Raw genomic sequence first — 27937 nt, forward strand, 5'->3', positions numbered from 1 at the left:
TTTTGAGTAGCATTTTGGTTGGCCTAGTAAGGGCATTGCCCTAATATGGATTTTAGATTATGGGCCGACAAAGCTACCTTCACTTCTTTTTCAAGAGAACCTAAAAGTGTATTTAGAATTCTGGTCCTATACAAGGCAGATGTGGTTCAGGTGGCATTTTTGATTGCATCAAGCATGTATGCAGCGCAGCACCTTTCCCAGTTTTACAGAACCTTTTGAAAGAAAACAATGTGGGTGGGTGGGTGGGGGTTCTGCGCAGCTCTGAAGCTTGCACTTTCTTGTTAGCAAAATAAATAGGTATGTTATCACTTGAAACTTGGGGGAACTTTCTTATTTGTCTTCCTGTTTCACCTACACTGCTTGCACATTATAAATAGGGATCCTTCACAAGCAACAATGACACACACAAACGATGCCCTCCTGTCCATGCTTACACTACCTGGCTGCTTTACAAGTGGATCACAATTCCTCCAGGATGCTCAGCCAACTGAAGTGCCATCATCTATTCTGTTCTGTGGCCTGGATCCTGGGGAAGTGTCAGGAGAAGCAAAACAACAACAAACACCTGGAACGGAACATAATAGCACCTGGGTCAGTCACAGAGGCACTCCTATATTTTCCATCCCAGTAAATTTCACTTTTGGAACTGGAAAGAAGGTCTTTCCTTCCCTCTGACTCACACTTGGTTGATTGCATCCATTCTTCCATTAAATGGCATGATTTTATTTTTATTTTTAAATCTCTCTGTGCATATATATATATATATATACACACACACATACATACTGGAGACAGTATTATACATTGTGGACATCTGGTTCCATTACCTTAGTTAATTAAACAAACATCCACCCTACCCTCACAACCAGGTACTTTAAAAGAAAGGAAAACTCCCATATCTTAAGTTCTTCTTGGCTAAAGTTTTCCTAAGGTGCAGGTAGCTGGAGACGGAACCTTCAAAATGTGATGACTGAATTAACGCCATGAATGAAAAGTCCTGTTGACTTGTTCCTATAGCCTTAGAACAGGGGCTTGAAAGGCAAGGGTCCACCTGGAGGAAGAGAGGCTCCCCACCAGAGGCGGAAGAGCCCATGCTGCTGAACACCTGGAGAGGCTCCTTCAGCCTTGGTGGTGTCCTTAGCAAGGGCTTGTAACTGGCTCCATTCTCCCGCCGACATCTCTTTGCAGGGACACAGAGCCCATTTGGGGAAAGGGGGAGTTTCTTCCCCCAACTCTACCTTGGGGGCTTGTCGTTTCCAAGAGGGGCTAATGCCCAGTGACAGCTGAACAGCTCAGGGTGTCAAAGGAAGGAAGATCTTCTGGGCGTTTGAAATAAACCAGCCTTGCCTTGTTGACGGGGAACATTAGTCAGAGGGGGTTGCTTTTATTTCCATCCCTTCCGAATACTATAAGATAGATTTAGCAGCGTTTGGGGCAGGTGGTGGTGGTAACAAAACGGCGTTTCGAGACGGGTTTATAATGTTTCCTTTTTACGACCAAGGCTGCGATCCCGTGAACTTAGGATAACACAGTGGGCTCTGCGTAAACGTGCTTTAAGATTGTGGACACTAACCTCTCTCATCAAAGAATCTGAGGGGAATTTAGGACCAAATTTGTCCTAAATGTATCCATCCAAGGGGGCTGACCTGTATTACGTGACTAAGGTAAAAAGTACGCAAGGGCCTAAAGAGAAAAATAAATGAAGTGTCTTTGGGTGCCTTTGAGAAATACTTCTTTCCCCCCATGCCCAACCTCTCCACCCCTCAAAAAAAGTGACATTAGAGGTGAATAATCGTTTGAGGAGACTGGAAAGAAGAGGCGGGATGCCCATTCGCGGGTTCCATTGTCAGCCTGCGCGTTTGTGTGCGTGCGCGTTATTAAAGACTCAGAGATGAAAGTGCCTTGACTTTGTAGAAAAGTTTCTCATTAACTGCGCCTTAAAACTGAGAAGGAAAATGACGCCTCTGCTGTTCCTGAACTGATGCAGGCTGGACAGGCTGCTGTACCTTCCGTCCTAATAGGAAGAGAATTGATGGCTAAATTACGGGAGCGCGTCGTGTCTCCCATCCTTCCCCACCCCCACCCCCATTCTGCAGAAAGGGCTGGGTCTGGGTCAGGGGTTGAGGATCGGTGAGGTCTCTTAGCATCCGTGCAAGCGCCTTGGTAGTCCTGGGCGGCTGTGCAGAGGAACGAATAAGGAAGAAGGTCGAAGGAAAGCATAACAATGCGAGAATCCACCAGAGCGAAAGCAGACCGCTTGGGTGTTGAGCAAAAGGGCAGGAAGGGTGGCTGCTTAGCAAGCCTGGCCCTCGACGCAGCGGTTGGCCAGGAGTTTAGGAAAGTTTAAGACGCGGCGCTTGCCTGCCCTGCAACCGGAGTCGCCATCTCTCCTGGCCGCTCTAGTCTGTATCTGGACGCGTGCGCCCGATCCATACCTGGGGGGGGGGTGTCGGGGAAAGGATCACACAGGGCAGCAATATAGTATTGGGGGGGTCCGGAGGGCGGAGGGAAGGGGGCGAGCTTGGCTTTCAGAACTTCCTTTATCTGGTCGGTTAAATCCGACGGCGATCCTGGCCTGATTGTGCAATGCGCAACGAAGAGCCAGAAATCACAGGCGGCAACTACAGCCCAGGGTCGCTTCGGCTTCAGGCTCTGGGAGGAAATGCAGGCCGAGAATGCGCGCAGCAGAGACGGGAGGGCTTACTTCCGAGTAGGCACGCTGCACCAAACTGAAGCGGGGTAGGGGGAGAGTCGGGACTGCATTCGTGGGGACGGCAAACACCTAAGAGAGTGTGTGTGTGGTGTTCCCACCCTATCTTCGATGCCGTCATCTGCACCCCCGCCCGCAGATCAAATATTTGGAGAGACGTCACTTGTCTATAAACCTCCTTCTTTACCTGCAAGAGCAGCAAGAGGGGTCTGGGGCGGGCTCCTCCTAGAGTAGCGAACTCGAGGAGACAAAGTTGGTGAGTGTGTTTCTAATCTAACGCCTCCATTGATTCCTTCACCAGGCTTGGCTAGTTATGGCAATTGCAGTGGGCTGGCTTGTTTTCCTCCAACCAGCCAGGTCAGTCTCTGGTGTGTGTTGTGTGTGTCTCCCCCAGATCAGAGACACAGGTGCCTGCCTCGAATGACACAAGTGAACCGATGCTAAGGCGTGCGCGCGTGTCACCGCAACAACGGGGCATTTACCTGTCCATCAATTTAAAACAAGCTGGGGAGCGAGTCTCAAATCCGGCGAGGGGTGGGGAAATATCTCTTCAAAAGCAGGGTGGCAGAGGGAAAGGGGGTAGTATCTATAAAGTAAGCCTTTTTTAAAAAAATCTACCTTATTATGAAAATAGCCTTACTCCCGAAAACAGATTTAGGGAGATCAAAACTTTTGCCGCACAAAAGGCATGACTATATTTAAGAGTATTCTGCTCCGAGGAGAGAAATCCGCAAGAATATCTCTCTTATCTAGACGCCGTCCATGGCACTGAGAGTTTTCTAGAAACTAGAGACACGCAACTCGCTCAAGGAAGAAAGAGTCGAGAGAAACGAGTTAAGGGCGAAGAATTCACAGCTTTCACCCTCGTTACAACGAGGCACGGAGGGAGGCGGAATCCGATCTCGAGTAAATGATCCGGGGGAGTCTCTCCTGGGCAGTCGGGCGCCCTTCGCTGCTAGGAAGGATCCAGGAACAATCCCACACTTCGTCCCCAATTAAACCGCCGCAGAAAAGGCAACATTTAGTGGCAGGGGAGAGGAGAGGTTTTATTAGGCTCCTCTATGTGCTGGATTTGAAAGAAAGATTTCGAGTTCTGATCCGGAGCAGGGAAGAAACGAGCCACAAGAGCAGCAACGTCTTTAGCAAAAATTGCGAATATTAAAACTCTTAAGGTTAGTTATGCTGGCGATGGGCAACAACAACAACGCACTTAATCTGAGGAAAGGCAAGGCAGCTAGCGCTCGTAGAACTCGTGTGCAAAAGCAAAGTCCCTTGAAATGTTGCTGCTGCTGTTTTTATTAATGCGGAATGGTGGACGGAAGAATGTATCCACTGAATAGTTTGTCTTCTAAATCGTGGGCTTGATTTGGATGGTTTCTTTCCTTTTAGAAATGTTTTTGTTTGTGAGGGGGGCGTTCTTTCAGTCTGCCATCAACGTTTTCTGGGGGTGATTGGATAATTTTCCTTTTCAATTTTTATTTTTTGCTGGGATTTAAATGGGGAGTGAGAGTTGCTGAGCAAGCGGCTAGTTCTCTCCAGCCACCCACCTCGCCTGTGGCAGGAGCTGTTTCAGGCAGCAGGCTCGAAAGCTTCGGGGGCTTCAAACTAACAGAAAGCGGTTTATTAAAAAGTTTTTGAAAGCCCAAGCAGTAGCATAGTCATGGTTTAGATTCAGAGAGTTAAAAGCATATCAATATTTTGAACATGATTGAGAGCTGGTCCTGCTACATCGTTTCAATGCCCCATAAGGAATGAAAAGAGTATACAATAACCTATGTGGTTTGCCTAGATTTTCCTGGAATTGTAAATGTCCAATAGTTATATTGGACACCAAGGGTTCTAAATATGGCCTTGGTTTGGATGGGATTTTTCAGGCGATTACCTAGGAAGACTCATGACTTCCATGCAAAACCAGTGCTTTTGTATTCTTGCTTTAGCCTAAATATCAGATTTAAGAAAATCCAGAGGGGTAGGAGGCTATTGTAATGATCTGGCAGCTATATGATCACTAAATTATACTTCTACCCAGAATTATTTCCAAATTGCCATGCCCGTGGAGTATTAATATAATTAATTCACTTCTACTAAAATTATTTACTATTTTAAACGAAGATTTTAAACTGATGTTAAAAGTGTGACTTGGAAAATGTATTTCTGGGTTTTTTTAATTAAAAAAAATGCAAGTTGGGTATTGGTTTTGTTCATTTATTAAATGGTGAACAAAACAAGCTGCCTGAGAAAAATGCCACATCGACTACGATCCTGAATGTACTTACTGCTAAGAAGTTAAATCAGCTTAGGGGGCTGATCTACTGTGAAGTGAATGGACTGAGCACTAAAGTTATGGTGAAATAACAATTATGTAATAATAGAACCAAAACACTGAACTACAGCGGAAAGAAATAAGGCGTGTAGTTAGAAATAAAATCATTGCGGTTTTAAATACGTTTGGATTCGAATTCTCTGGTACATTAACAGCCACTTCAGTTTTATTTGAGGTACTTCTGGTTTACTCTGCATGTGCCTAGGATCCAACCCACCTAACACTACTCTAATTACAACTGAATCAGCTTGAACAAAACAAAACAAATGCAGGCAATTGTTGCCCTTGTTTTAAAATGATGGGGAACCGGACTGTGGGCCTTGAGAAATAGGGTGTGGGTTTCCTAAGCTGACCATATTTCGTGACCCCATGTCCCTGCCTACTCTGCTTTTAAGTACTTTTCTCTCTCTCCCCCCCCCCCCACTTTCTCCTTAAGTTATTTAGTGCCGTGTAGATTCCCAAATCCTAGGTAAGGAGCATGCTTTACGCTGAGTAAAGTATACACTTTGCAACAAGAAAAAAGCACGATCTCTGAGAGATAAGGAGCTTGCTTAATAATGGGAAAGCTGGAATGGGGCGAAGCGAGAAGTTATGGGAGAGGTGGGGGGCAGCAAAAGTCTAAAAAGCAATGGAGGAGTGGAATGGCGCGTGGGGTGGGGTGGGGAGGGAGTCTTTGGCGGGTTCAGCGCTTTTTAGCTGTTTGGAGTAAATGAGGGGAATGTGGATTTCCCGGGACCAATCGCAAGGCTCGGCTGAGCGCCTGGCTGCTGATTGGCTGGTTCTTAGCCTGCGCGTCGCCCCTAGTTCATGTCTACTGAACTGAGTCCAGCTGGCGCCAGAGCTGACATAGGATGCTTTGGGGATGTTACAAAAAAGGCCAGAATAAGTGGAGCTTGCCATCTGAGTAAGAGCTTCTATCCAAGCCTCCTCTCTCTCTCTCTCTCTCTCTTCGCTCTCCTTCGCCTCTCCCTCGCTCACTCTTTTCTGCATTTCCATCCTCCAAACAATCATCTCCCCTCCCCTCCCCCCTTTACAGCCTCATAAAGAAACTTTTCAAACATTTGGAGTTAGATTCAGTCTGCTTGGAATTTCTCTCTGTAAGTATGTTTGTTAGTGGAACCGAGAGGGTGGGCGGGGGGAGGAAAAGGAGACTGCGCTTATTTTGCAGGAGAAAACGCGTTCGAATCGCTGTTTTTTGTTTTTGTTTTTAAAGCACTCATCACTCCGAGTTTTCTTTTCTTTTATCTCAGTTTGAACTACAAACAAACGCAGACCAAAGGGCTCTCTTCTTTTCCCCTTTTCTTACAGTTCGTCGCTTATTGACAACTGTAGAAAAGTAGATACTATTTTTTTTTTTTTTTGTACAGCGGAACATTAAAAACAAATGTTTTGATGTTAGCCTGGGGACGGTGTGGAAGAATGAATATTTTTGAACCGGGAGGGGGGCGGCGGCTACAGACTGTGATGGTCAAAATAAGGACCCTCCTTCGCTCCCCTCTCTTCCCTCCCCCCACCTCCATCCCGTGATTCAGAGGACAATTTTTACAGGACTGTGTCTGCCGGAATCTAACGCGTACTCTTTGGAGCACATCTTCAAAAGGCACGTAAGGTACTAACCGTTCCTTCCTTCCTTACAGGTGGTGATCCCAGGTGTGTGGCAGGAACCTCTCTCCGCAACTTCCCTGTTTAAAAGAGGGACACACGGTTACCTTTGTCTGCCTTCCGAGATCAACCTAGCTCTCTACCGTTTCAAAACCAAAACCAACTCTAAACCAAAACGGTTTTGGGTTGGAGGGAGGGTTTTAGGGGGGGAGTGGGGGAGAAGCCCACAGGAATGGAGGTAGCCACGGACCAGCCGCGCTGGATGGCCCATCACGCCGTACTGAACGGGCAGCACCCGGAGACCCATCACCCGGGACTGGCTCATAACTATATGGAACCAGCGCAGCTCCTACCTCCGGACGAAGTGGATGTCTTCTTCAATCATCTGGACTCCCAAGGCAACCCGTACTATGCCAACTCGGCCCATGCCAGAGCCAGAGTTTCCTACAGCCAGGCGCACGGTAAATCCCCCCCCCCCTTTGCTCCTTCCTCCCTCCACCCCCGGCCTCCCAGCTCTTCTTGCTTTCTGTTTCTGCCTGGGGCTCCTGATGATCTTCATGGAGATGAGACTGGGAGGTTTCTGGCAAAGGAGCAATAGTAGATGGCGATCGGGTTGGGTTTAATCCTAGAAAAAGGTTGGCGTGCCCTTTTTTTTTAAGGGGGGGAATAGGAAAGGGAAGCGGCGTCTTCGCGTTGGGAGAGGGGGAAGGGGCTTGTTAACTACTGATATACAGTACTGTACTTCGCAGGCACAAGACCGGGCCATTTCCCGGATATGAAATCTAATCCTATTTGAAATACTTTTGGATCAGCATGCATATAAAGGCGGGGTCGGGGAAAGATGAGATGACGCGCACCTTTTTCATGTGTGTGGAGAAAACTTTAAAAAGCATTGCAGTCACTGGGAGAAAAAAATTATCCCAAAACCACCACCACCAACAAAAACAACTCGCTCTGCTTAATAGAGCTCTGTTGGGAGGTGTGCGTGTTGCTTTTAAGACCAGGAAAGGCCCAACTCCTTGACACACACACACACACCCGCCCTCTCCTCGTGTACTTTTAACGGTGGGGCTTTGCTCCCATGCCTGAAGTAGTTCAGCTGCTCGATTGCAGGAGGGAAGATCGCCTGCCTAGCGGTTGCCAAAATTCATTTGACCTGAGCAAAAGAGTGGAGGAGCTGTGGGGTACCTTCCTATCTGGATCCCCCCCCCCCAAAGAAACCCCTGTTCCAAAGCACGGGATCCAGCATGCAGGCACTTTACTCCTGAATCCCCACTGATTTCCAAAAGAAGCCCCAAGTGTCCTTTTTCTTGCTGCTCACTGTTGATTCTGCAAGTTTTTATTTTATTTTGGGTAGGTTATATGGCAGTGCTCACGGCGGCCTCGTTTGCGCTCCTTTAACGAGCTTTTGACCCTCCTCTGGGAGTCAAAAGCGCGTTTCCCTTGAAATGGGAGTTGAATCATGGCTGCTTGGAGGGGCTGGTATACTAATGTGCATGGCGTAGATTCCGGGCGCGGGCAAGGCTGACTCCATTTTGTGGCTCGAGTAGGGGCAAGGCCAAAGGGCTTGAACACAAGCCTTGCACACAAGGCCCGGCCAAGGCGGAGCGGGGTGCGGGGTCGACAGCTGGGTGGCCGGGAGAGGAAAGCGCCCTTAGGCCTCCCCTGACCGTCTGACTGACTTGCCGCCCTTTCCCTGCCCGCAGCCCGCCTCACCGGGAGCCAAATGTGCCGGCCTCACTTGCTCCACAGCCCCGGCCTGCCCTGGCTGGACAGCAGCAAAGCGGCTCTGTCGGCGGCGCACCATCACAACCCGTGGACGGTGAACCCTTTCACCAAGGGGCCCTTGCACCCTTCGGCGGCCGGCGCGCCGCCCGGCGCCATCTCGGTGTACCCCGGCGGCGGCAGCTCGGCGTCGAGCGCGGCCTCCGCCTCGTCGCTCACGCCGGCCTCGCACTCGGGCTCGCACCTCTTCGGCTTCCCGCCCACGCCGCCCAAGGAAGTCTCCCCGGACCCCAACGCCGGCAGCAGCGCCGCCTCGCCCGCCTCGGCCTCGGCCGGCCGGCAAGACGACAAGGAGCCGCTCAAGTACCAGGTGTCCCTGGCCGACGGCATGAAGATGGAGAGCGCCAGCCCGCTGCGCAGCAGCCTCGCCGCCTCCATGGGCGCGCAGCCCTCCACGCACCACCCCATCCCCACCTACCCTTCCTACGTGCCCGCCGCCCACGACTACGGCGGCAGCCTCTTCCACCCGGGGAGCTTCCTCGGGGGGCCCGCCTCCAGCTTCACCCCCAAGCAGAGGAGCAAAGCCCGGTCCTGCTCAGGTAAGCCCCTTGTCCGCCCCGCCCTCTTCTCACAGAATAATGATAATAATAAGAATAAATAATGCACCCCTTTAGGAAGGGAAAATGGGTCGGTGGGCTGCATGTGCATGGATGGGGGTGGAAGAGGAGGCAGCCGGTATGAGTGTTTGCTCAACTTTATGTCTTGTGTATATTCTCAAAAGAGGATTTATAATGCTCCTGCCTTACTCCGAGATAAGCACTGGAAACTGCTACCCTGGCCGCTGCTAATTAACACCTAATAGCAATAACGATATATATTTAAAATGCGGCCAAAGGATTCCGAGGTGACTTGAGGCATGTATCCTTTATGACCTCCTCTCTGAAATGCAGTGCTCGGGATTGAGGCAATTCATGTCATCCGCCAGATAAGAGTTCAGAGATTTTGGTATAGTGGATAGAAGAAAAAAATGAAAACAAGTGCTTAAAAATAAGGCTTTTGTGTTTTTTGCGGGGTGGTTTTCTCAGTACAAATTGCAAAGACCAAACCACCCACATTGAACTAACTATTTAAATTTAAATAGTAGCATTTACCAAAAAAAAGTTGAATGGATCCTGGAAGTTCTGGGCCACTTACGTTCACATCCAGTTTATCAATTCAGTCTAAATTTACTGCTCCTTTGGTTTTGTAATTGCAATAATCAAGGCAGATTAGAATTGCTGTTGGTGTATTAACATATACTGAAAACTGGAACAATTGTTTTTTATTTTAAAACTCTTTAAGCACCTTGATCTTGTGCAAAAAAGAGTGGCTAAATGGGTTAAGGTGTAGGTAAATAATCTGGATTAAGTGATTTCTGTGTTTCATAGGACATGTTTTAAAATGCCCTGCGTCGACCTGAATGGATTCCCCTTGCTCAGTTTTAGTGAGAAAGTGTAACCAAATTGAACTTACTCATACATTTTATGAGGACGGGGGAGCAGCTTGGAACAGCAGGGGCATCTCTAGCTTTCAAAAGTTTAGTTTGTTATTGCTAATTGGTTGTAGGCAAGCTGTCTCTCCCTTCAAGTTCCTGCCGCTGGTCTCTGCAGCATTCGGTCACCGCTGGGCCCAAGGGATGCAGTAATCCGTTAAAAAACCCCCACAAAACTGGCAGATCTGAATTATGCAAATAAGGGTTTATATTGGAAAATCTCTTAACGCAGCAATATAAAGGCCTAGGCCAGCTGTATTCACTGGAAATGTCTGGCAAGATCCTGTATTCCCTTGCCTCTTTTCGCGGGATCTCCACTAAGTTGCTTTTGTTAACTTGTGATAAAAGTTCATCTTTATTAAGCAGTACATTTTGCAAAGAACTAGCTGTTCAGGCTTGAAATTTACAAGGCCATTTTCTTAAAACTTCCAGAGGGCCTGATTTCCTTCAGATCATACAAGGAGCAAAAGTTCAAATATAGTTTACATACCAACGCTGGCTACTAAGGTACCTTGTAAATACTAATTTAAATGAATTCAATAAAACTGGGGGAGAGAAATAAGTGCCACTTATCATGTTAACTCTAGCTCATCCCTGTTTGTTAAAACAAGCAACTTAAAAAAAAATCCCATCTGTCATCACATATAAAATCTTTAAGCCAAAGAGACTCTCTTAACCTCTCTTTCTTTAAAAGCGTACTGTTTAATGAATAATATTCTCATGAATACAAAAGCTAATAATTTATGTTCATATTGCTTCATTTATATTTTTTGCTTTCAAACCTTACTAGGCCATAGTAAATACGTATGGAGTTTAATGTGGCCAAAAATAAAAAAAAATAAAACAGGATATATATGTCTATACACACATCTCTTTTCAAAGTGGCTAGTAATTCAGAAACATGATCTCTTTTATGAGCATTGCAACCCAAATATCACATGTTTTTACTGCTTCAGGATCTCCACTTCAAATTGGTCCCTTTCAAGAGCGAGAAAATTCACATTTTCCCCAGGACCCGAGATAGATTACTGTCTCCAGTACATAGAAACAGAATGCAATTTTAAAAATATCCCACACCACTGTTACTTTTCTAAAGTGCTCCAAACTAGATAAAACAGTCACCTTGGAAAATTAAGTCTCAGCCCCTCCTCCCCTCCTCTCTCAGCACAGGGCTTTTTATTAGATGTGAGTTTTCCTAAGTGTTGTAATGGAGACCCTGTCCTGTAGATGGAAGTGGGGAGAGTTCGTGACCATTTAATGTTTTTGTAGAAAAACCAAGACTCACGACAAGGCGACTCCTGCAGCTTCCTGCCCAAGGAGGGACAAAAGCGAGGAACTCAGCTTCACAGAGTTCCCTCATTTTTCACTCCAGCCTGTACTGTTTAAAAACCACCCACTCCATAGATTAAAGGAGACATAGATGCAGCAGAACTCAGCCTGCTCGAGTTACTGGCCAAAGTGTATTTCCTCTGCATTAAATACTGTATGATTTGCATAAACTGTGCTAAAAGAATTTCCTCTATTAACTAGACTTTTTCACAGACAAATGAACTTTTAGTAAATATCCTCCCCCTCCTTTTTTTATTTTTTAGAGGAACAAGCATGCACATATCAGAATCTTTCAAGTTAGGTCAGTCCTTAAACATATAGCCAGTGAATATTTATGTATGATATGAACAAGCCAGCAACAAAGAGCATACTCAATCAGTCAGAACTTCCTTATGAAATTGTAAACCGCAGGCTCAAAAAGTTAAATGTATACTCATTCAAAGAATAGATTTCAAGCTGTTTTCCCTCCCATATATTGAAAACCCTTATTGAACTATTTCAGATCTTTGCCCACTTTCAAACTCTGCTTAATTCCAGAGAGAGTAGTATTCACAGGAAAAACAGTTTGGATCTGGTGGTGGTGGGAGAGTTGCCATTCTGTTTAGATAACTATGCTAACTCGGCAATGCAATCCATACAATTGTTGATGTTCCTACTTTGCTTTTCTTGGGAGCCTTTTTTGTGGGGGGGGGGGAGTGAGGGGAGGAAAGAACAGTCCCAAATATGCTGTGGCCATAGAGCTGCATTAGACTGGAGAAGCAAAGCAGGACATTTTCTGCCACATTGTGATTGATACCAATGCAAGTTCTACTAAATATAATTGCTTTCTGATCGCTGCGTACGAAATTGATGCTTGAAATTTGTGCAACTCTCCTGGATTTAGACCTTTATTGCATGCACTGTAGATGTTGCCATTCATGTCTCTCTCTTGTTTTCCTCCCCTCTGTTTTGAATAATGTGCTGTTTTGATTTCTGGAATCTGCCTAAAAGGACAATGCAAAAAGCTTTTGTGAATTTGTTTTTAAAGAAAGAAATCCGGTTTCTTCGTGTTTCCATTTAGAAGGCAGAGAGTGTGTCAACTGTGGAGCTACTGCCACCCCTCTCTGGAGAAGAGACGGTACTGGGCATTACCTGTGTAACGCCTGTGGGCTCTACCACAAAATGAACGGTCAAAACCGACCTCTCATTAAACCTAAACGGAGACTGGTAGGTGTCTATTTCTCTCTACCAGCTTTGAGGCTAAAATGATTTAATGGGACCACACACACACACACACACACACACACACACACACATGCGTGTATGGTGACGAGAGGGCAACTTGACCCATCTCTGTGTGCTTCAGAGCCTGTATGGGATCTAGATATTGCACTGCACACGAGACCCATGTCACTCAGCGGTCACGGTGTCGCTTAGAGACATACTTTCTTTTTTGCAGGGGGTCCTGCCCGCAGAACTTTGCATGCCAAGTTACAGAACAATAGCAATTTTGCTTGTGGATATACATCACACATTTAGTATTTGAGCGGCTTCTCTCCCTCTCCCCTCCCCATCCATTGTTTTATTGTAGCTCTTAAAATGATCCTGTAAGGTAGGTTAGTGCTATTATTTCCATTGTGCAGGGGTAAGGACTGAGGCCGAAAAAGGGTGGGTTGCCTAAGGCTACAGAGTTGAGTTCGCTGCGGAGGTGAGATTCAAACTCTGAAGCTGCCAATTTGTGGCTCAAAGACACTAGCCAGTGTGAAACCACCAGCTCACCTTCTCCTGTTCTGTCTGTATTTTCTGTAAAGTTCTGGCTGTTGAAAGGTGTGTAGCCAATTGTGCCTGCCTGTTTGTTCCTGTGGCTGCATTCTGTCCCTTTTATCCAGAAAGGACAGCTTTAATTCATTTGACCTCTTGGACAGTTCAGAAGTAGGCTGGAACTGAAAGTGTTAGTCATGTATGCCCTTCCAGCCCAAAATTCCAAAAAGAGATCCAAAGCAGAAAGTGTAACGGGGAAAAAAAGAGAGATTGGGAAATCAGATGCGTCAAAGTTGTTGCTATCTGCTCAGTAATTATTTTGATAAAGTAATTTTTGTACTCAGAGATTCCATGGTAAAACTAACATTAACTCTCTCTTTCTCTTCTCTCTCTCTCTCTCTCTCTTTGGGCAATTCTCTAATTGCCTTTTTAAAAGAACTGATTATTTTTCCATGGAGTCACCTATACTGTGTATTTTCATTTGAGTGATTAAAAAAAAAAAATCTAGGCTCCTGGTAGTAGTTTCCTATCCGGATATCTGTACTCTGAAGATAAGGAAACTTTGTGTATCTGTTTCCTGACTCTAAAAGCTTTAAAGAGTTTCTATAGACAAGCCATGCCAGTCAGGCTGTCTGTTTTGAAATTGCGAATATGCTCCACTCTACAAATGCTTGTAAAAAAATATGCTAAGAATAATAAATATTTTTCTTTTTTGGAGCAATGTGGTTTGTGGGGTTGGGTGGAGGTCCTAAAACTCTCCCTCATCATTGGGGGGGGGGGCGTTTTTTGCCTCAGCAAGAACTAGGAGGAGACTAGTAATCTAAAGCTAGGATGGGCTACAGTGGGGGTCGGCTGTGAGTCAGAATTTCAACAGGGCGAGCTTCTTAATAGGCTTGCTTTCCTTCTGAAGTGAGTGACACGTCTAGAAAAATGTTAAGACAACAGTGTAACATTATCGTCTCTCGCAGGCTAAACTCCATGCCAGACTAAATGGGACAGGCCATGGAGTTAAGCGGCAGAGTCTAGTATCAATAAACTATCTCAAATATGCAAACATAGCTCTCTGCTTTCATATGTTTGGTGGGAGACTGCAAGTCCTTAACTCACTGCAAGTTTCTGGAGTTTGTGCTACTATATATTTTTTATTTGTTAGATCAAGGAGTGAGCCAGGACAATCCAAATTCTAAGAACTTCCCAGTATTATAAACAATCGGTATTGAAAAATCACCACTGTTGTTCAGTAACAATGATATTAATTTTAAAATACTGCACCACCTTTTTTTTTACCCACTGAGACCTCCAAAAAGCATTGCAAAATTTGGAAGTCTGGATAAAAGATGAAAATGTTTATAAACTGTGCCAGAAAGCTGTAGCTGTATAAGAGATAAGAAATAATCTTGATCCAGTGATAGGGATCTAAACATTGCTCGGCTGCAATGAAAGCATGATGGGGCGGGGAAGGCTAGCGTCAATCATTCAGCCTGAACATCTAGCTCTATTTAAGGGTGTTGTTGCTGTGTTTTTTTTGGGAAGGGGGGGTGTCTCTCAGTCCTTGCAGGCCAATAGCAGATTATGCTGTGATGGGCTTTTGAGTGAAGCCCTTCATAACACAAATGAGCTGATAGGCAGAGTAGGAACACAGGAAAGCGCAGGACTCGGTTTGAGAGCCTTTGCCACTATTCCCTCACCCCATCTTATCATCCAGAAGTCCCTTACAGTGCTGGGGCCTCAGTGGGGGACGGGAACACCCAAGCTATGCCCCAGGGATCCCCTTTTCCCAGCTCTGGTCCTACTTGAACTGATCACAGCTGTGAGAAGCTTCTACTCAGCAGCCTTCATCACTCTTAGAACCAGGGGCAGTTACCTGGCCTTCTTTTGCATTCCTAGTTCTTTGAATGGGACTCAGTAAACTTGGAATAAGTCGGGAGGGGGGCCTTAGCCCAGTGGAAGAGTATGCATGTGCTTTTCCTGCAGAAGCAATGGTAGTGATTCACTTTCTGGCAAGTAACAGGTTAGTTTATTACAGGATTTCCCAAGCTTGGGGCTCCAGTTGTTTTTGGACTACAATTCCCATCATCCCTGGGCACTGGTCCTGCTTGCTAGGGATGATGGGAGTTGTAGTCCAACAACAGCTGGAGTCCCAAGTTTAGGAAACCCTGGTTTAGCACATTATTTGGATTAGCTGGTATAGAATGTGGAGGACTTGCTTTGACCCTGGGGAGCTATTACCAGTCAGAATGGACACTACTGGGCTAACTGGAAAACAGCCTGATGTAAAAGAAGGCTGTGTCTTATAAGGAGCTTCTGAAAACAACTTCGGTGAACAGAATAGGGTAATTGCAGTGGCACATTACATTTTCATGCCTTACACAAAAAACTCCAATGGCATGCACTCTCCGATTCCACTACCACGCTTTTTCACATAGTTCCCATTCATTTCAATTGTAGAATCTTGTCCCAATCTTGTAGAATAGAACTTCTTGGAGGATTATGATCCAGGGAGCAGATGTGCCTCTGCTGCACTTCAGGGCAACCAATTTCTACTACCTGAATTAGCCTCTTAATTTTGTCTCATGGTATGGTCAACTCCAGTTATAATGATTTTTTCAATAGTCCTTTTATAATATTGCTTTGTTTCTGAATGTGCTTTCCTTCCATTCATTTTGTAACTTTATGATTCAGATATATTTTTTTCTGCAGCTCCTACCACGTTCTTGGTGCCAAACGTAGCAATAGCAGCAGTTGTAAAAATAAATGTATGCTTCTCTCTCTTTCTCTTTCTCTTTCTCTCTCATTTCTCTACTCCTGAGAGCTGGCTATTAAAGACAAACATGCTTAGTTGTGAGACTCATGATGAAATTGTGAAAATTGGTAAACACAGTCATGAGCTTTTTAGTATACAGTGGTACCTTGGTTTATGAACTTAATCTGTTCCGGAAGTTCGCTCTTAAACCAAAACTTTTCTTAAACCGAGGTGCACTTTCCCTAATGAGGCCTCCCACCGCCAGTGCCCTTTCACTGTTCAGCTTTCATTCGTAGAACGAGGTAAAGTTTGCTAACTGGAACGCTACATCCAGTTTTGCAGAGTTCGTATACCAAATAGTTTGTAAACAGGACTGTTCTTAAACCGAGGTACCACTGTACACTGAAAGGCTTGGGAGAATCGGTGACCGTTGTGCACAGTCAAGATGGTTAGATCATTTGTCCTCATACATAAGACATTCCCAGCATTGTAGCTGAAATCAGATGGAATAAGAGCAGTGGTAGCACCCTATGTAGATAGGCACATTTTTTTGGTATAAACTGAATCCAGAGTAGAGGTCTGTCCTATATTCTGCCATAGTGGGGTGCATACTAGTGGGGTGCACATTTTGTGTCAGCTTCAGAAACTGGGCTTGTAGAAATTGGATCAGTGTCACAGGTTGAGCCATAAGGTGCTGTCGTAGTACACATTTCATTTGCTTGGATGGTGCAATAATGTTCATGGAGCTTTTGAGGATCAGCTCATCCATGCTTTTTACATATTTGTATATATTTCCCTGACACACTCATTAGGCTGCGCCAAACATAGTGTACTGAACATATTTCCTGGAGCAGAATACCTTTGAACCCTTTGTATGAAGGATTCTTTCCTAAAAGAGAGGGTGCATTTCCTCCCCCCACTCCTAAAATTTTCTGAAATGACCCCATTGTTTTCAGGGTTATGGGTCACTCAGCCAAGTGCCAATCTAGGGGGGAAAGAGTTTTCCCCCCTGAATGTAAATCTTACTTAGGTTGCCTTCATGTTGAGGAGCTCCCTCCCTCCCTACTCCTTGGGGGCCCAAGCAACATTATAAAACAACAGTAAACACTAAACACAATCCACAAGAGCTTTTCAATTCAGTCTGGTAGCCCTAGAGCTCATAGCTTCCAATTTAGCAGACTCTGTAGCAAGGCTGAAGTTTAGTATGTTTAATGCTTAGCAAGTCAGAAGGACTAGTTTAATTTTGCATATTCCAATGCAAATTCAGACATTTTCAGAAGTGTATAGATGTGGTCATATATATTGGGTGCCAGTGCAGTATTGCACATCTTTATGTTACTGCCATGTCACAGGCAGATTACTCAGCCCAGTTGTTTAGGGTCCGAGGGTTAAGCAAAGCATTGAGTTTGAATTGACTAGCTGCCTAAATACACTAAACCATCAGGTTACAAATTAGAATCAAATGCATAGTTTTTGTCGTGGTTAGAACTAAATGCACTCCTGCTGCATTTAATACACAGACAAGAGAACGGTACAAACTCATTTTATTCAAGTGACCTGGATGATCAGAAATGTGGATAACTGCTGAATATACCTCATACTTCATGAGGGATGGGTGCATTAGTTAAAAGAGTTTGAGGGAAACATTGGTGGTGCTATACAATGTGTCATACAAAATGGCAATAAATATTCTTTTAAGGGCAAGGAGTTTGAGATAATGAGAACAGGGAATTTTTAATTTTTTTTTTTACTGTTCCACAAAGTTCTGTATATGGGTAATGGGCTATAGCCAAATAACTTCTTCTCAGAGTAGATAAAGTTAATGAACCAAAGTTAGTTATATATGTTAGCTTTAATGGGTCTACTGAGTAGAACTAGCATGGGAGGTTGGGTCAAATTAGACACCGTGAGTAAAGCAGCTGGGCAATCAGTGATTTTTTTCAGGGGGTGCTTAGTACTGGCATCTCTTTTTGTTGTTAAAAAGTGTGGCACTTACTGTAACAACTTCACGGTGAGTACCGGCACCTATTTTTCTAGAAAAAGGCACTGTGTGCAAGAATGTGTGGGCAAAGGCTTCACATGGAAAGGTGCAAACCTTCTCTCCCCCGCTCCCCACCTTCCCTTTCTGTGCTCTTCTGTTTTAAGACACTTTCTCCCAGTTCTGGCTCAGGTGACGGAAGTGAAACAGCCTAGAAGAAAGTTGCTTAAAGTAGTGGAACACAGCAAGTTACGGGTTTGGGTGATGTTCAGTCCGTTCTCCTGCTCCTCTCTTGCTTTACAGTTGTATATCGGTTCCCAAGCGATCGAAACCCGGAAGTGAGTGTTCTGGTTTTCGAATGTTCTTTTAGAAGCCGAATGTCAGACGGGGCTTCCGCTGATTCCGATTGGCTGCAGGAGCTTCCTGAAGCCAATCAAAAGCCGTGCTTTGGTTTTTGAATGTTTTGGAAATCGAACCGACTTCCAGAACAGATTCTGTTTGACTTCTGAGATACGACTGTACATACATGGATAACATGACAATTCACATGCAGTTTTTCCACACGGTTCATACAGCCCAGAGCTCCAGGTGCATTTTTGATGCACACATTAAGCTCTTGCACAGTTGGAATTTTCCATTTAGTTCTCTGGCGCAGAAGAATGAGAGGCCAAGCAGGTGGGCAAGGAACTACTAGACTGGTGCACTAATGCACATACACCCCCCCCCCCAATTTTTGAGCTATGGGACCAAACACCTTCAGGCATCATAATATTCCAGGTTAGCTACCAAATACATTTCATAGAATAATGTACCACCCATTAGCATTACATCCAGGTTTACATTTTCAAAATAGATGGGGGTGGGGGTGGAACATAGAAAGGGGTTTCCCCCCCTGCTCTGTGTGTGTGTGTGTGTCCTCATTTATTTCATTAAAAATCTTGCTTCTTAAAAATTAAATTATATTGCACGTGAACCATTGAAAGAACAGATTGTTCAACATATACTCTCCCCCCCTTTAATTAGTCAGCAGCTAGGAGAGCAGGAACTTGTTGTGCCAACTGCCAAACAACCACCACCACCTTATGGCGACGTAATGCGAATGGGGACCCAGTGTGCAATGCCTGTGGACTGTACTATAAATTGCACAATGTGAGTATTTGCCTGCCATGTGTCACCCTTTTGCTTGCTTAGCTGCGATTGATGCCTCAACTGCATGGCGTCCTCCAGCCCCTGTGTATTCACTGCAGGGAGTCCTTTTAATTTTTTATTTAAAGAGAAAAGCTTTTTAGGGTTCCCCTGGGAAGTCACGGCCATTCTTTGTTGGCATAGTGATGTGGAATTCAGTGACATTACAATGTATTAGCTTGGCTTCTAAAGCACACGGGTGATTTAAGCAAAATAGGGTTAAGGACTTTTGGTTATAACCCAAACACTGCATGGTTCTCTGCCTTTCCCAGAAATTCAGAGGACATTTCAAATGGATTCATGTAAAGTTTAATTCAATCGGGGTATCTTTATATAAGTTTGGCACTGCATGAAAGAAATGTTAGAATGCTCTGATCGGTTCCAAATTTTATATATCTGAACATAGAAGTAGTGCAAACTTTCTTCTTTTTAAAAATTGAAACACTCCAGCTTTAGAATCTGGTGCTGTGTGTGCCTCCCCCCTCCCTCTTTTTTTTATTTTAAAGGAAATCTTTTTTCTTTCTTTTTTAAATTAGGAAATGAATGAAGGTTAAGGGCTAAGGCTAAGGAAAGGAGGGGTGGAAACTGCCAGTATTTGGTCCAACTTGCTTTTTCATGTCTGAAGTTTTCCAGTGTGGTTTCATTAAACAAATCAAATTTTATAAACAAAATCTGCGGGGAGGAAGGAGGAGACGTAGGCTTTTCGTTTTGTTTTTTGGCCTGAAAATGATTTCTGTCCAGGAAACTCTCAGGGGCTGTTTAAATATTTTTATTTTTGTACACAAGAAGGTCATTTTGCTTGCATGAGCCTGATTTTCTCATTTCTTGCAGGTGAACAGGCCTTTGACTATGAAGAAGGAAGGAATTCAGACCAGAAATAGGAAAATGTCTAACAAGTCGAAGAAGAGCAAGAAAGGCTCTGAATGCTTTGAGGAACTTTCCAAGTGCATGCAGGAGAAATCTTCTCCATTCAGTGCTGCTGCCCTTGCCAGTCACATGACACCAATGGGGCATTTGCCACCTTTCAGCCACTCTGGACATATCCTGCCAACGCCTACCCCCATTCACCCATCTTCCAGCATCTCATTTGGACATCCACATCCATCCAGCATGGTCACAGCCATGGGATAGAATCTGAAGATCCTAACAGAGAACTTGAAAACACTGGGCTTTGCCTATAAAGACGACAGCAAGGGAAAAAATCTGCCCAGAGGAGAGAATGTAGGGAAGGAAGAGGAACGAAAGGGGATCTCATTCCAGTGTGGTTCGACTCCTAGCGCTAGACTAAAACTTTGCAGTGATGGGTCTTCTGCAGAAATGCTTAATGGTGCCTGTTATGCACTTTGCCCCCTCAGGTAAATGGAGAAAGAGGAACTCACCTGTCTGAAATGATACCTTCTGGTCCCAGCAGAAAGAAAAGGTGGCTGAAGCAGTCGAAGAAGCTGGAGCCAGCTTTCCTTTCTCTTTGTTAATTACTGTGAATATTGTAAAGAGATTAGCAGCCTCCCAAGGCAAGAGGAAGCTCAGTGGTAGCCGCCCATGCTGGATTTCTATCACAGACTTTGTGTTCAGGGGAGGAAAAATGGACAACTTTATAAAAAAAATAAATCTACTTTTTAAGAAAAGAAATCAGATACAGGAAAAAAAATCATTATTTATTTTGCTCTTGTGTTCCAGAAAGAGCTTCAAAACTCTTGCATGTTCTTGTGGATCTTATTTTATTTTTTTATTTTGTTTAAAGAAACGTCCACCCAGGTAAAGTTTTTTTTAAAAAATCTTCTTCTTATTGCTTTAATGGCCACTCTTGATTCTCTTCATCGCTGTTAGACTTTTAAAAAATCTACTAGGAAGGGGCAGTGTATGTGAAAGGGGGAGACATTTGGCGCTGACCTAGGTTCCAACAGCCTCAAGGTGCAGATTATTTTGACATAATTTCTTTATTCATTTTTGTCAATGTGAAGGTCTTTTTTTTAAAAGCGTGGCATCCTACAAGAAGACCAAGATACACTGGACAAATGGCTAAAAGGTTTTTCCATACTGAACAGTCCTGCATTGGCCGGAGGGCTAAAATGCACAAAATCGGCATTTCTTCCCCATCATACCTCTCTGAGCATCTAGTTGGTTGTAGAAAGTGATAACAGGTGTACTCGCATCCCAGGCTGCCCTTCTCTCTTGCTCCTTCCCAACAGCAGGTCTGAACTGCATCTCCTCCAGTCATGGATTGTGTTGTTTTAGATAGAGCACACCAGTCCACTAAGTTCCATGATTTGCTCCATCCGCCTAGCTTGGGGGTTGCCAACTTTTTTGGGAACCCATGGGCACATTCAGAAAATGGGCACAACACACACACACACCACAGTCAAGCATACATTGCAATCCATTCTATTGACCGCAATAGAATGCTTCTTTCGTTGTCTGACATCAGCGGCAGGAGGGGACCCCCTGGGCGCCAAGGGAGACTTCTATGGGCACATCTGTGCCTGCAGGCACTGCGTTGGCAATCTGCGATCTAACTCCACAACCTCTGTGCCCTATCCGCTCTCAACCTCCCGGTCGGTGCAGGGCTGCCGCACTGTTTCTATCACTCCTGTTATCTGTGCCTTCTTTCCCTGTTCCCCCGTCTGCACAAAGACATGCCATTCACACCAAAAAGCCCTACTAACTCCTGGCACTAGGAGCCCCCAGAACCTAAAAACGTCCCTCATCGCAGCACCACCTTTATGCATTGCTCTTGTTCAGTCTCCAGTCGCTCTGGTGGTTTTTGTGTAGAGTTCTTGTTTCATATGAACCTAGGAAGCTGCCTTATACCAAGTCAGATGATTGGTCAGTCTAGCTCAGTATTACCTACAGAGACCAATGGCAACAACTCTGCCATCTTTCCCAGCCCCACCTTGAGGATGGGAGGGGGGGTCTGCCCTGTTTGTGCTGCAGCACAGGCAGTTTGGTATAGTGAGCCACCCTAACACTGATTCAGATCCTCCTTGTATCCTGCTCAGTACAGTCTGCTGAGATTGGAGGTATGGCAGGTGGTCTCCCAGGTCTCGGGCAAGAGTGTTTCTTTTCTCAGATGGTGATGCCAGATGCTGAACCTTTGACACATAAAACCCTGGAGCTGTAGCCCTTGCTTTAGTGGTCTGTGCCCCTGGATCTAACACGCAACCCTTAATTTAGGGCAAGGGAAAGAAAACCATATCAAGGATCTGCCATGATTCTTTTGTTTTGTCTGTTTGATTAGCAGACCTTGCCCAAGATACTAAGAAATGTTACGGTAGCTAATTCCCTACTAGATGTTTTAAATAATGCGTCCAGAGCTGGAGTTTGCCATCTGTAGGCATGCATGTCACACAGCACCTTTCCTTGCTGTGAAACTGGTGAAGGGCGGAAAATAGGTGAAGGTCTATAAGGGAGAGTGGTGGAAGAGAGAGTCGTCCAGTAGTTCAGACATAGCAACAGCTACTGAGTGATGGGAGAGTGATCTGCTACTGGGGAGCATAGACGGGTATGCTGGCCGTTTCCTATAGCACATATATGTTTGTTTGTTTTTTGTAAGGAAAATCACAAATGTTGAGAAACAGAAAAGAAGTTATATCCCATTCTGAAACCATATTGTACGTAAACAACCGAAAAATAAAGCTCTTGCCAGTGTGAAGTGTATCCTCCTAATTGTTATGATCTGATGACTTACATGATCACAAGGTCCAGTATAACATATGATGTACATATTTAGCTATATTTCTGATGAGAAAAAAGCCCCTGTGAGCAAAGGGGTTTGATAATGTAAACCGCATAAGCTTAATTCTGTGACGAGCTTTTTCTTGTTTGTTTTTTTAATGGTTTTTTTTTAATCAAGCCAATTGTATCTTAACTGCAAAAGTCTGCTTAAAACAAAAAACAAAGGTGTACGTTGGTTTTGGTTTCTCTTTCCTGCCCCCCCCCCAAATATATATAATTCAGCTGTTTTATAAAGAACGAAGGACCAAGCATCCAAAGTGAAAAGTTGCTTTCCTCCCTTTTCTGGTTGGTGTGGGCATATATAGCTGCACTTTGTGAAGAAGTAGAAATAATCGTCAAAACAAATGGAAGAGAAATTCTGTCTGGGAGAAATGGCATCTTCAATTGACAAACTGGGAAATTAAACTACCTTTTATATTTAAGGGAGGCGGAGGGCTTTAAAAAAATAATGGTACAGTTATACACGATTTGTAAATCAATTCAAATTCTTTAGGGGTGGGAGTGGCTGGGTGAGAGCATGAGAGGCTTCATGACATTGGGGGAGAATAGCCGCCCAGTGCTGCTGCTGCTGCTCCACAATCTTCCTTTGTCTCTGTGGGGTGAGTCCTCGACAAGCCCCGCTTTGGTGAATGGAGATTGTGCAGCAGGAGTGCTTGCTGGGCAGGGTCCACACAGTCGACAAAGTGCAATATATTGTCAGTCACTGCAGCGTATAAGAACCGCAGTCAGGATTTAAATTATTTTGTACTTGTATCAGCATAAAGATTTGGCAGTATTTTCTGTTTTGTTTTTTAATTTTGGCTTAATTTTTGGTTTAGTGAACTAAGTTATTGTTAATTATGTACAACATGTTTATATATTGTCTGTAAAAAAAAGTGTATGCTTCCCTCATATTCCTTCAAGGTGAATACTGCTAAGAATAATAATAAAAAATACCCCCTTTTTTGTGAAAGCAAGTTTTTGCGCTCTCTGTACTTTAGGTCTCTTTGACTTTTTCAGATCTGGGACCCACTTTGAACCCAAATGTGCATTTGGGGACCTGTTTCTTGATCTTTTACTGTATATTTGTATGCTGATAGTGCTATTGTTGGAATCCACTTTGGATCAGGCTGTGACGCTAGGGGATCCTGACACACACCAGTTGAAGAACACTGGTCTCTAGATGATGTTGCTTCATAGGGCAGTGTGGTGAAAGGATGATACCTAAGCTATGAGTTTCTGGAGTCGTCATGATGGGGCTTGGGTGTTTGCGACAGTATTGGAAGAGAAGCCATGGGAATTTTACTCCTGCAGCAAGCATTAGGCGCAAAAGCATATCTCCTGAGCACACAAGCTGCCCTGGAATTTCCACACACAGGCATAAGTTCCTTATGCTATAAGCAGATGTTCCAAAGAATCTTTTGAGTTTGGGGAGTGGCTTTTTGAATGCACAAGCTGCTGCTGCAATTTGGACCAGGTGGGTCAGAAGATCCACTTCCCATTCAATGTTATCAGTGCTTTTTTTCTGATGGTATTCAAAGGTATGAAGACAGTGCAGCTTGATTTGGAAGAGGGAGGTGGTAGAAAGAATTGCCATAGCAGTTAACTTGAGAATTTAGATTTAAGGCCATTTTCATTTGTAATCCCAAAAAGTGCCCTTGAGCTTCTTCTCTATTTTTGTCAGGAGTGAAGGATGGAAATGCAAGACAGAAGATGAAGGGCGGTCAGTTTTAAATTTGATAACATTCCACCTAATGTAGGTTTCACAATACAGACCTAACAGTTTCAGTTTCCTTTGTGAAAACTCACTTTGTTTACAATCACACACTCCAGTTTTTGGGCACTGAGCAATAACCACCAACAATGCCAGATTTTATATTGTAACACATTTTAATACAGATATTTTCTCTGTTAATAAGTTTTAGCAACTATTAAATGAGGGCAGAAATAAATCCCCGTTGCAGTAACATTCATCTGGCACAGTGTCTGTGACAGCTAGACCTGATTTGGTGGGTTTCATTACATTGGTTTCAGTAGCACTTTAAAGCATGCTTAACTTTCTCTGGATTGTGTCTGTAGGGTGATACGCAATGAAATGGAAGTGAGCCTGGGGCTTAGAATGCATACGTATAGTTTGGTTATAGGATGGAGCATCAATTCTCCCCTAACCTCCAGTTGCCCACATCACTGTTGCCTACTGGGATGATGAGGACAAAGCCAATTCATTCCCACTGTTGCATTTGCACTGTGCTGCCCTCGCTGCTGCCATTTCCATCCCAGAATGCAGCAGTGATGCAGTTGAGCGGAGGTCTGGTTAGGACCCACAACACCGCCATCTGCTATTGCTGTTGTGTTAGCAAAACATACTTCCCCTTGTGCTTCTGCTTGTGCAACAGGATGTCAGAACTGACTGGGTCACCCACCCAGACTGTGACCATTAGACCTTTCTGGGCAGGAAGGAGTAAAAAGGGCTTCTTTTTCCAGATAAGCCATACTTGAGCAACAAGGTCTCTTTGGACACTATTCCGCTGCCTTCTTTGGTCTGTGCTCCTGCTTTGTCCTCTAGTCCTGCCATGCTCCCTGGTCCTGTCTCCTAGCTTATTCCTTGAGCCTGATGCCCCGTTTGTCCTTCAGTCTTGCCATACCCAATGGTTCTCATCTTTGGCCTGTATCCCCAGCTTTTGGCTCACTTCAGACTGTTGCCCACAGCGTAGCCCTAACACTCTGGAACATGTTAAGTAATAGCTGGGTGCCTCTGCAGAATATCTTTTCCTCACCACTGAATAACCACAAGGAGTTACCACATCTAGAAATAGGAATAAGGCAGATCCCCATCTCGAAGGGAATCTCTTCTGGTCCAGCTTGAGTCCTGGTACCATCCACAAGACACAAAATGTCCCACAGCTCCACTAGAGGCATTTGATTGTTACAACCACTACATAAAAGAAAACTATATTGTTTACATAGTTTTATTATCTGTAAAAATAAATAAATAACCAAGCTGAATATTATGTGTGTCTGCAGATACTGTTCTACAGCATCTGAAAAATCAACCAGAATAAGACTTGGGGCAATGTCTGTCCTTAATTGCAATGATAAAGCACAGAGGATATCTCAAACAGTATGATTTATTTAAAGCAGGTGCGGGGGACCTTCTTAAGACTGAGGGTCACCTTCCCTTCTGGGTGACCTTCCAGGGGCCACATGCCATTGGTGGGCAGAGCTGGGCCAAAAGTGGGCAAAGTAACAAAAGTGAATTTTATTTTGTGTACAGTAGTACACAAACTTTCTATTTTTTATCCAGGCAAGCAAGAAGCATTATCAGAGTTCACGCACACATTCTGGGAAGGCAAAAGCAGTTGAGAAGGGTGCAAATCAGGGCTGCTAAGGCTCTGGAGAAAGAGTGGCCAGGGAAGACTCCTAAAAGCCAGCCAAGCAGGCCTGGAAGATCACATTTGGGTGCTGGGCCTAAGGTTCCCCATTCCTGATTGAAAGCCTGCATGCAGCTTTGTTTAAACGAACATGCTGCTTTTCTCAGTACAGTGGTACCTCGGGTTACATACGCTTCAGGTTACAGACTCCGCTAACCCAGAAATATTACCTCGGGTTAAGAACTTTGCTTCAGGATGAGAACAGAAATCATGCTCTGGTGGCGCGGCGGCAGCAGGAGGCCCCATTAGCTAAAGTGGTGCTTCAGGTTAAGAATAATTTCAGGTTAAGAACGGACCTCCGGAATGAATTAAGTACTTAACCCGAGGTACCACTGTATAAAGAAGAACAGCTGCCTTTTCTTTTATTGGTAACATAAGTAGCAGTGGATGGTGGGGTGGGGCAGTGGTACTCATCTGCCCCCTGTTCACCCATGCTGCTGCATCTTGGGACAGAAAGGGCTGAGCCAGTGGAGAGGAGAGGACAGTATGGTGCAAATGCAGCAGCAGAACCAAACCGACCCTCCTGCCAGTGTGTTTGCACCATGCCAACCTCATTGCCACCTCACTCTTCCCTGTCTCTGTGCTCTGGTATGCAGCAGTGGTGTGGACAACCAGAAGTCAGGCGAGCACCACCACCGCACTCCACCAAACACAACACTAAAACTAATAAAACATCATGCGCTTGACACAACTGACAAAATTAATAGTAACAATGCAGAGATATGGACAACCAGTCAAGAGGTAATAAAAAGTCTGGAGGAAGAGGCGATACAGATTTCAATCAAGCATCTCAAGTTTGCAATAGAGCATGCCTGGTGGATTTCTTTAGAGAAGGCATTCCACAACACTTATCCACCACTGGACATGCTCTCCTCTTAGTAGGGGACAACTTCACTGCCAGCAGTGGTGAGTCTTGAAATACAGTAGTGACTCCTCATCACCCTACTCCAAAGGATGGGGACTGACCCATATACGGGAAGGTGATCCCCAAGGGATTCTGAACCCAGGCCACTTAGGGTGTTCTAGGTGCCTAAATTCATTTGCAACTCATTTTCTCCACAAACGCTGAGAGAGTTTCTCGTTGGTGGAGAGTCCTGACATTACTTGTCTTTGGATTCTGTTGTTAGGATTAATGTTTTAAGCCATGCTTAATTGTCATGTCTCTAAGGCCACATCAAACACCTAGAAGATTAGGTTACAGGCAGCGTTTGATGTCAAAATACAGGGGAAAAATAGATTAAGAGCAAAAGAAAATAGTCTACCTTTTTAGATTTATTTATTTTTTGCCGAGCTTTTCGACTGGCACATAAAAAGAATGCTTTTTAAAAGGGTAGTTCCCTCCCCCAAAAAAAACCCAAATCTCTTTCATCCCCCACCCCCCACCAGCAAAATGCCATGGTTTTACCTATTGTGGCTTGAAAGAGTTAATGCACTCCCTCTTGGGTAGTAAACACAGCATAATTAATGCAAACTTCTTAAGCTATCTGGGTGACCTGCAGATGGCCCTTGAGAATTTTGTCATTTACTCCCTTGCCAAATATGTACCACTTACAGCTTGAAAAGTAGACAAAAGACGGCAAGCCACAACAACAAAAATAGTTCTGTAACACAGTTACAGAATATACAAATCTAGGATGGGGAAATACATGATTCTGCTTCTCCTTCCCTCTTGTTTCTTAAATGATGAAGGGTGACAGATTTTGTTAGTCTTGCAATATATATATATATAAATTGGGGGGGGGGGAGAATCATTGTAGGGTGGCCAATAGTCAGACCAACTTCCTGTGAACAGTGACCCTGACCTGGAGTGTTGGAAAGGAATGTAGACACTCAGTTCCTGGCCTTTCCTCAGTCTCAGAGTATTAAGGAGGGGGCCCATTAGAGCTGACCTTATGGAGTAGCTTTGGGGAGATGAAAAAAGTAAGTTAG

At 44.6% G+C, this 27937-nt stretch overlaps 1 protein-coding gene and 1 long non-coding RNA gene across 4 annotated transcripts; one reads left to right on the forward strand and one right to left on the reverse strand.

The window, feature by feature from the left end:
- Positions 1–443: 443 nt before the first annotated feature.
- LOC114591729 (uncharacterized) lies at positions 444–7124 on the reverse strand. Its single transcript, XR_013391988.1, has 3 exons — positions 6989–7124; positions 6651–6715; positions 444–565 (listed from the first exon to the last, which is right to left on the reverse strand). It is a non-coding gene; the product is annotated as an uncharacterized LOC114591729 (long non-coding RNA).
- Positions 6710–23550, forward strand: GATA2 (GATA binding protein 2). Of its 3 annotated transcripts, none has more exons than XM_077924955.1 (5): positions 6710–7096; positions 8342–8959; positions 12248–12426; positions 18705–18830; positions 19698–23550. In XM_077924955.1, exons 1-5 carry the CDS (start codon positions 6868–6870, stop codon positions 19995–19997), a joined length of 1452 nt encoding a protein of 483 aa, XP_077781081.1. In that variant the 5' UTR covers positions 6710–6867; the 3' UTR covers positions 19998–23550. The 3 variants fall into 3 exon arrangements, with proteins under 3 accessions (XP_077781081.1, XP_028575008.1, XP_077781082.1); XM_028719175.2 differs by having other exon boundaries at positions 6868–7096; positions 12281–12426; XM_077924956.1 differs by having other exon boundaries at positions 6868–7096; positions 19706–19897.
- The last annotated feature ends 4387 nt before the right edge of the window (positions 23551–27937 follow it).

This window comes from Podarcis muralis, chromosome 2, assembly GCF_964188315.1.
Source record: "Podarcis muralis chromosome 2, rPodMur119.hap1.1, whole genome shotgun sequence".
NCBI lineage: Eukaryota > Metazoa > Chordata > Lepidosauria > Squamata > Lacertidae > Podarcis > Podarcis muralis.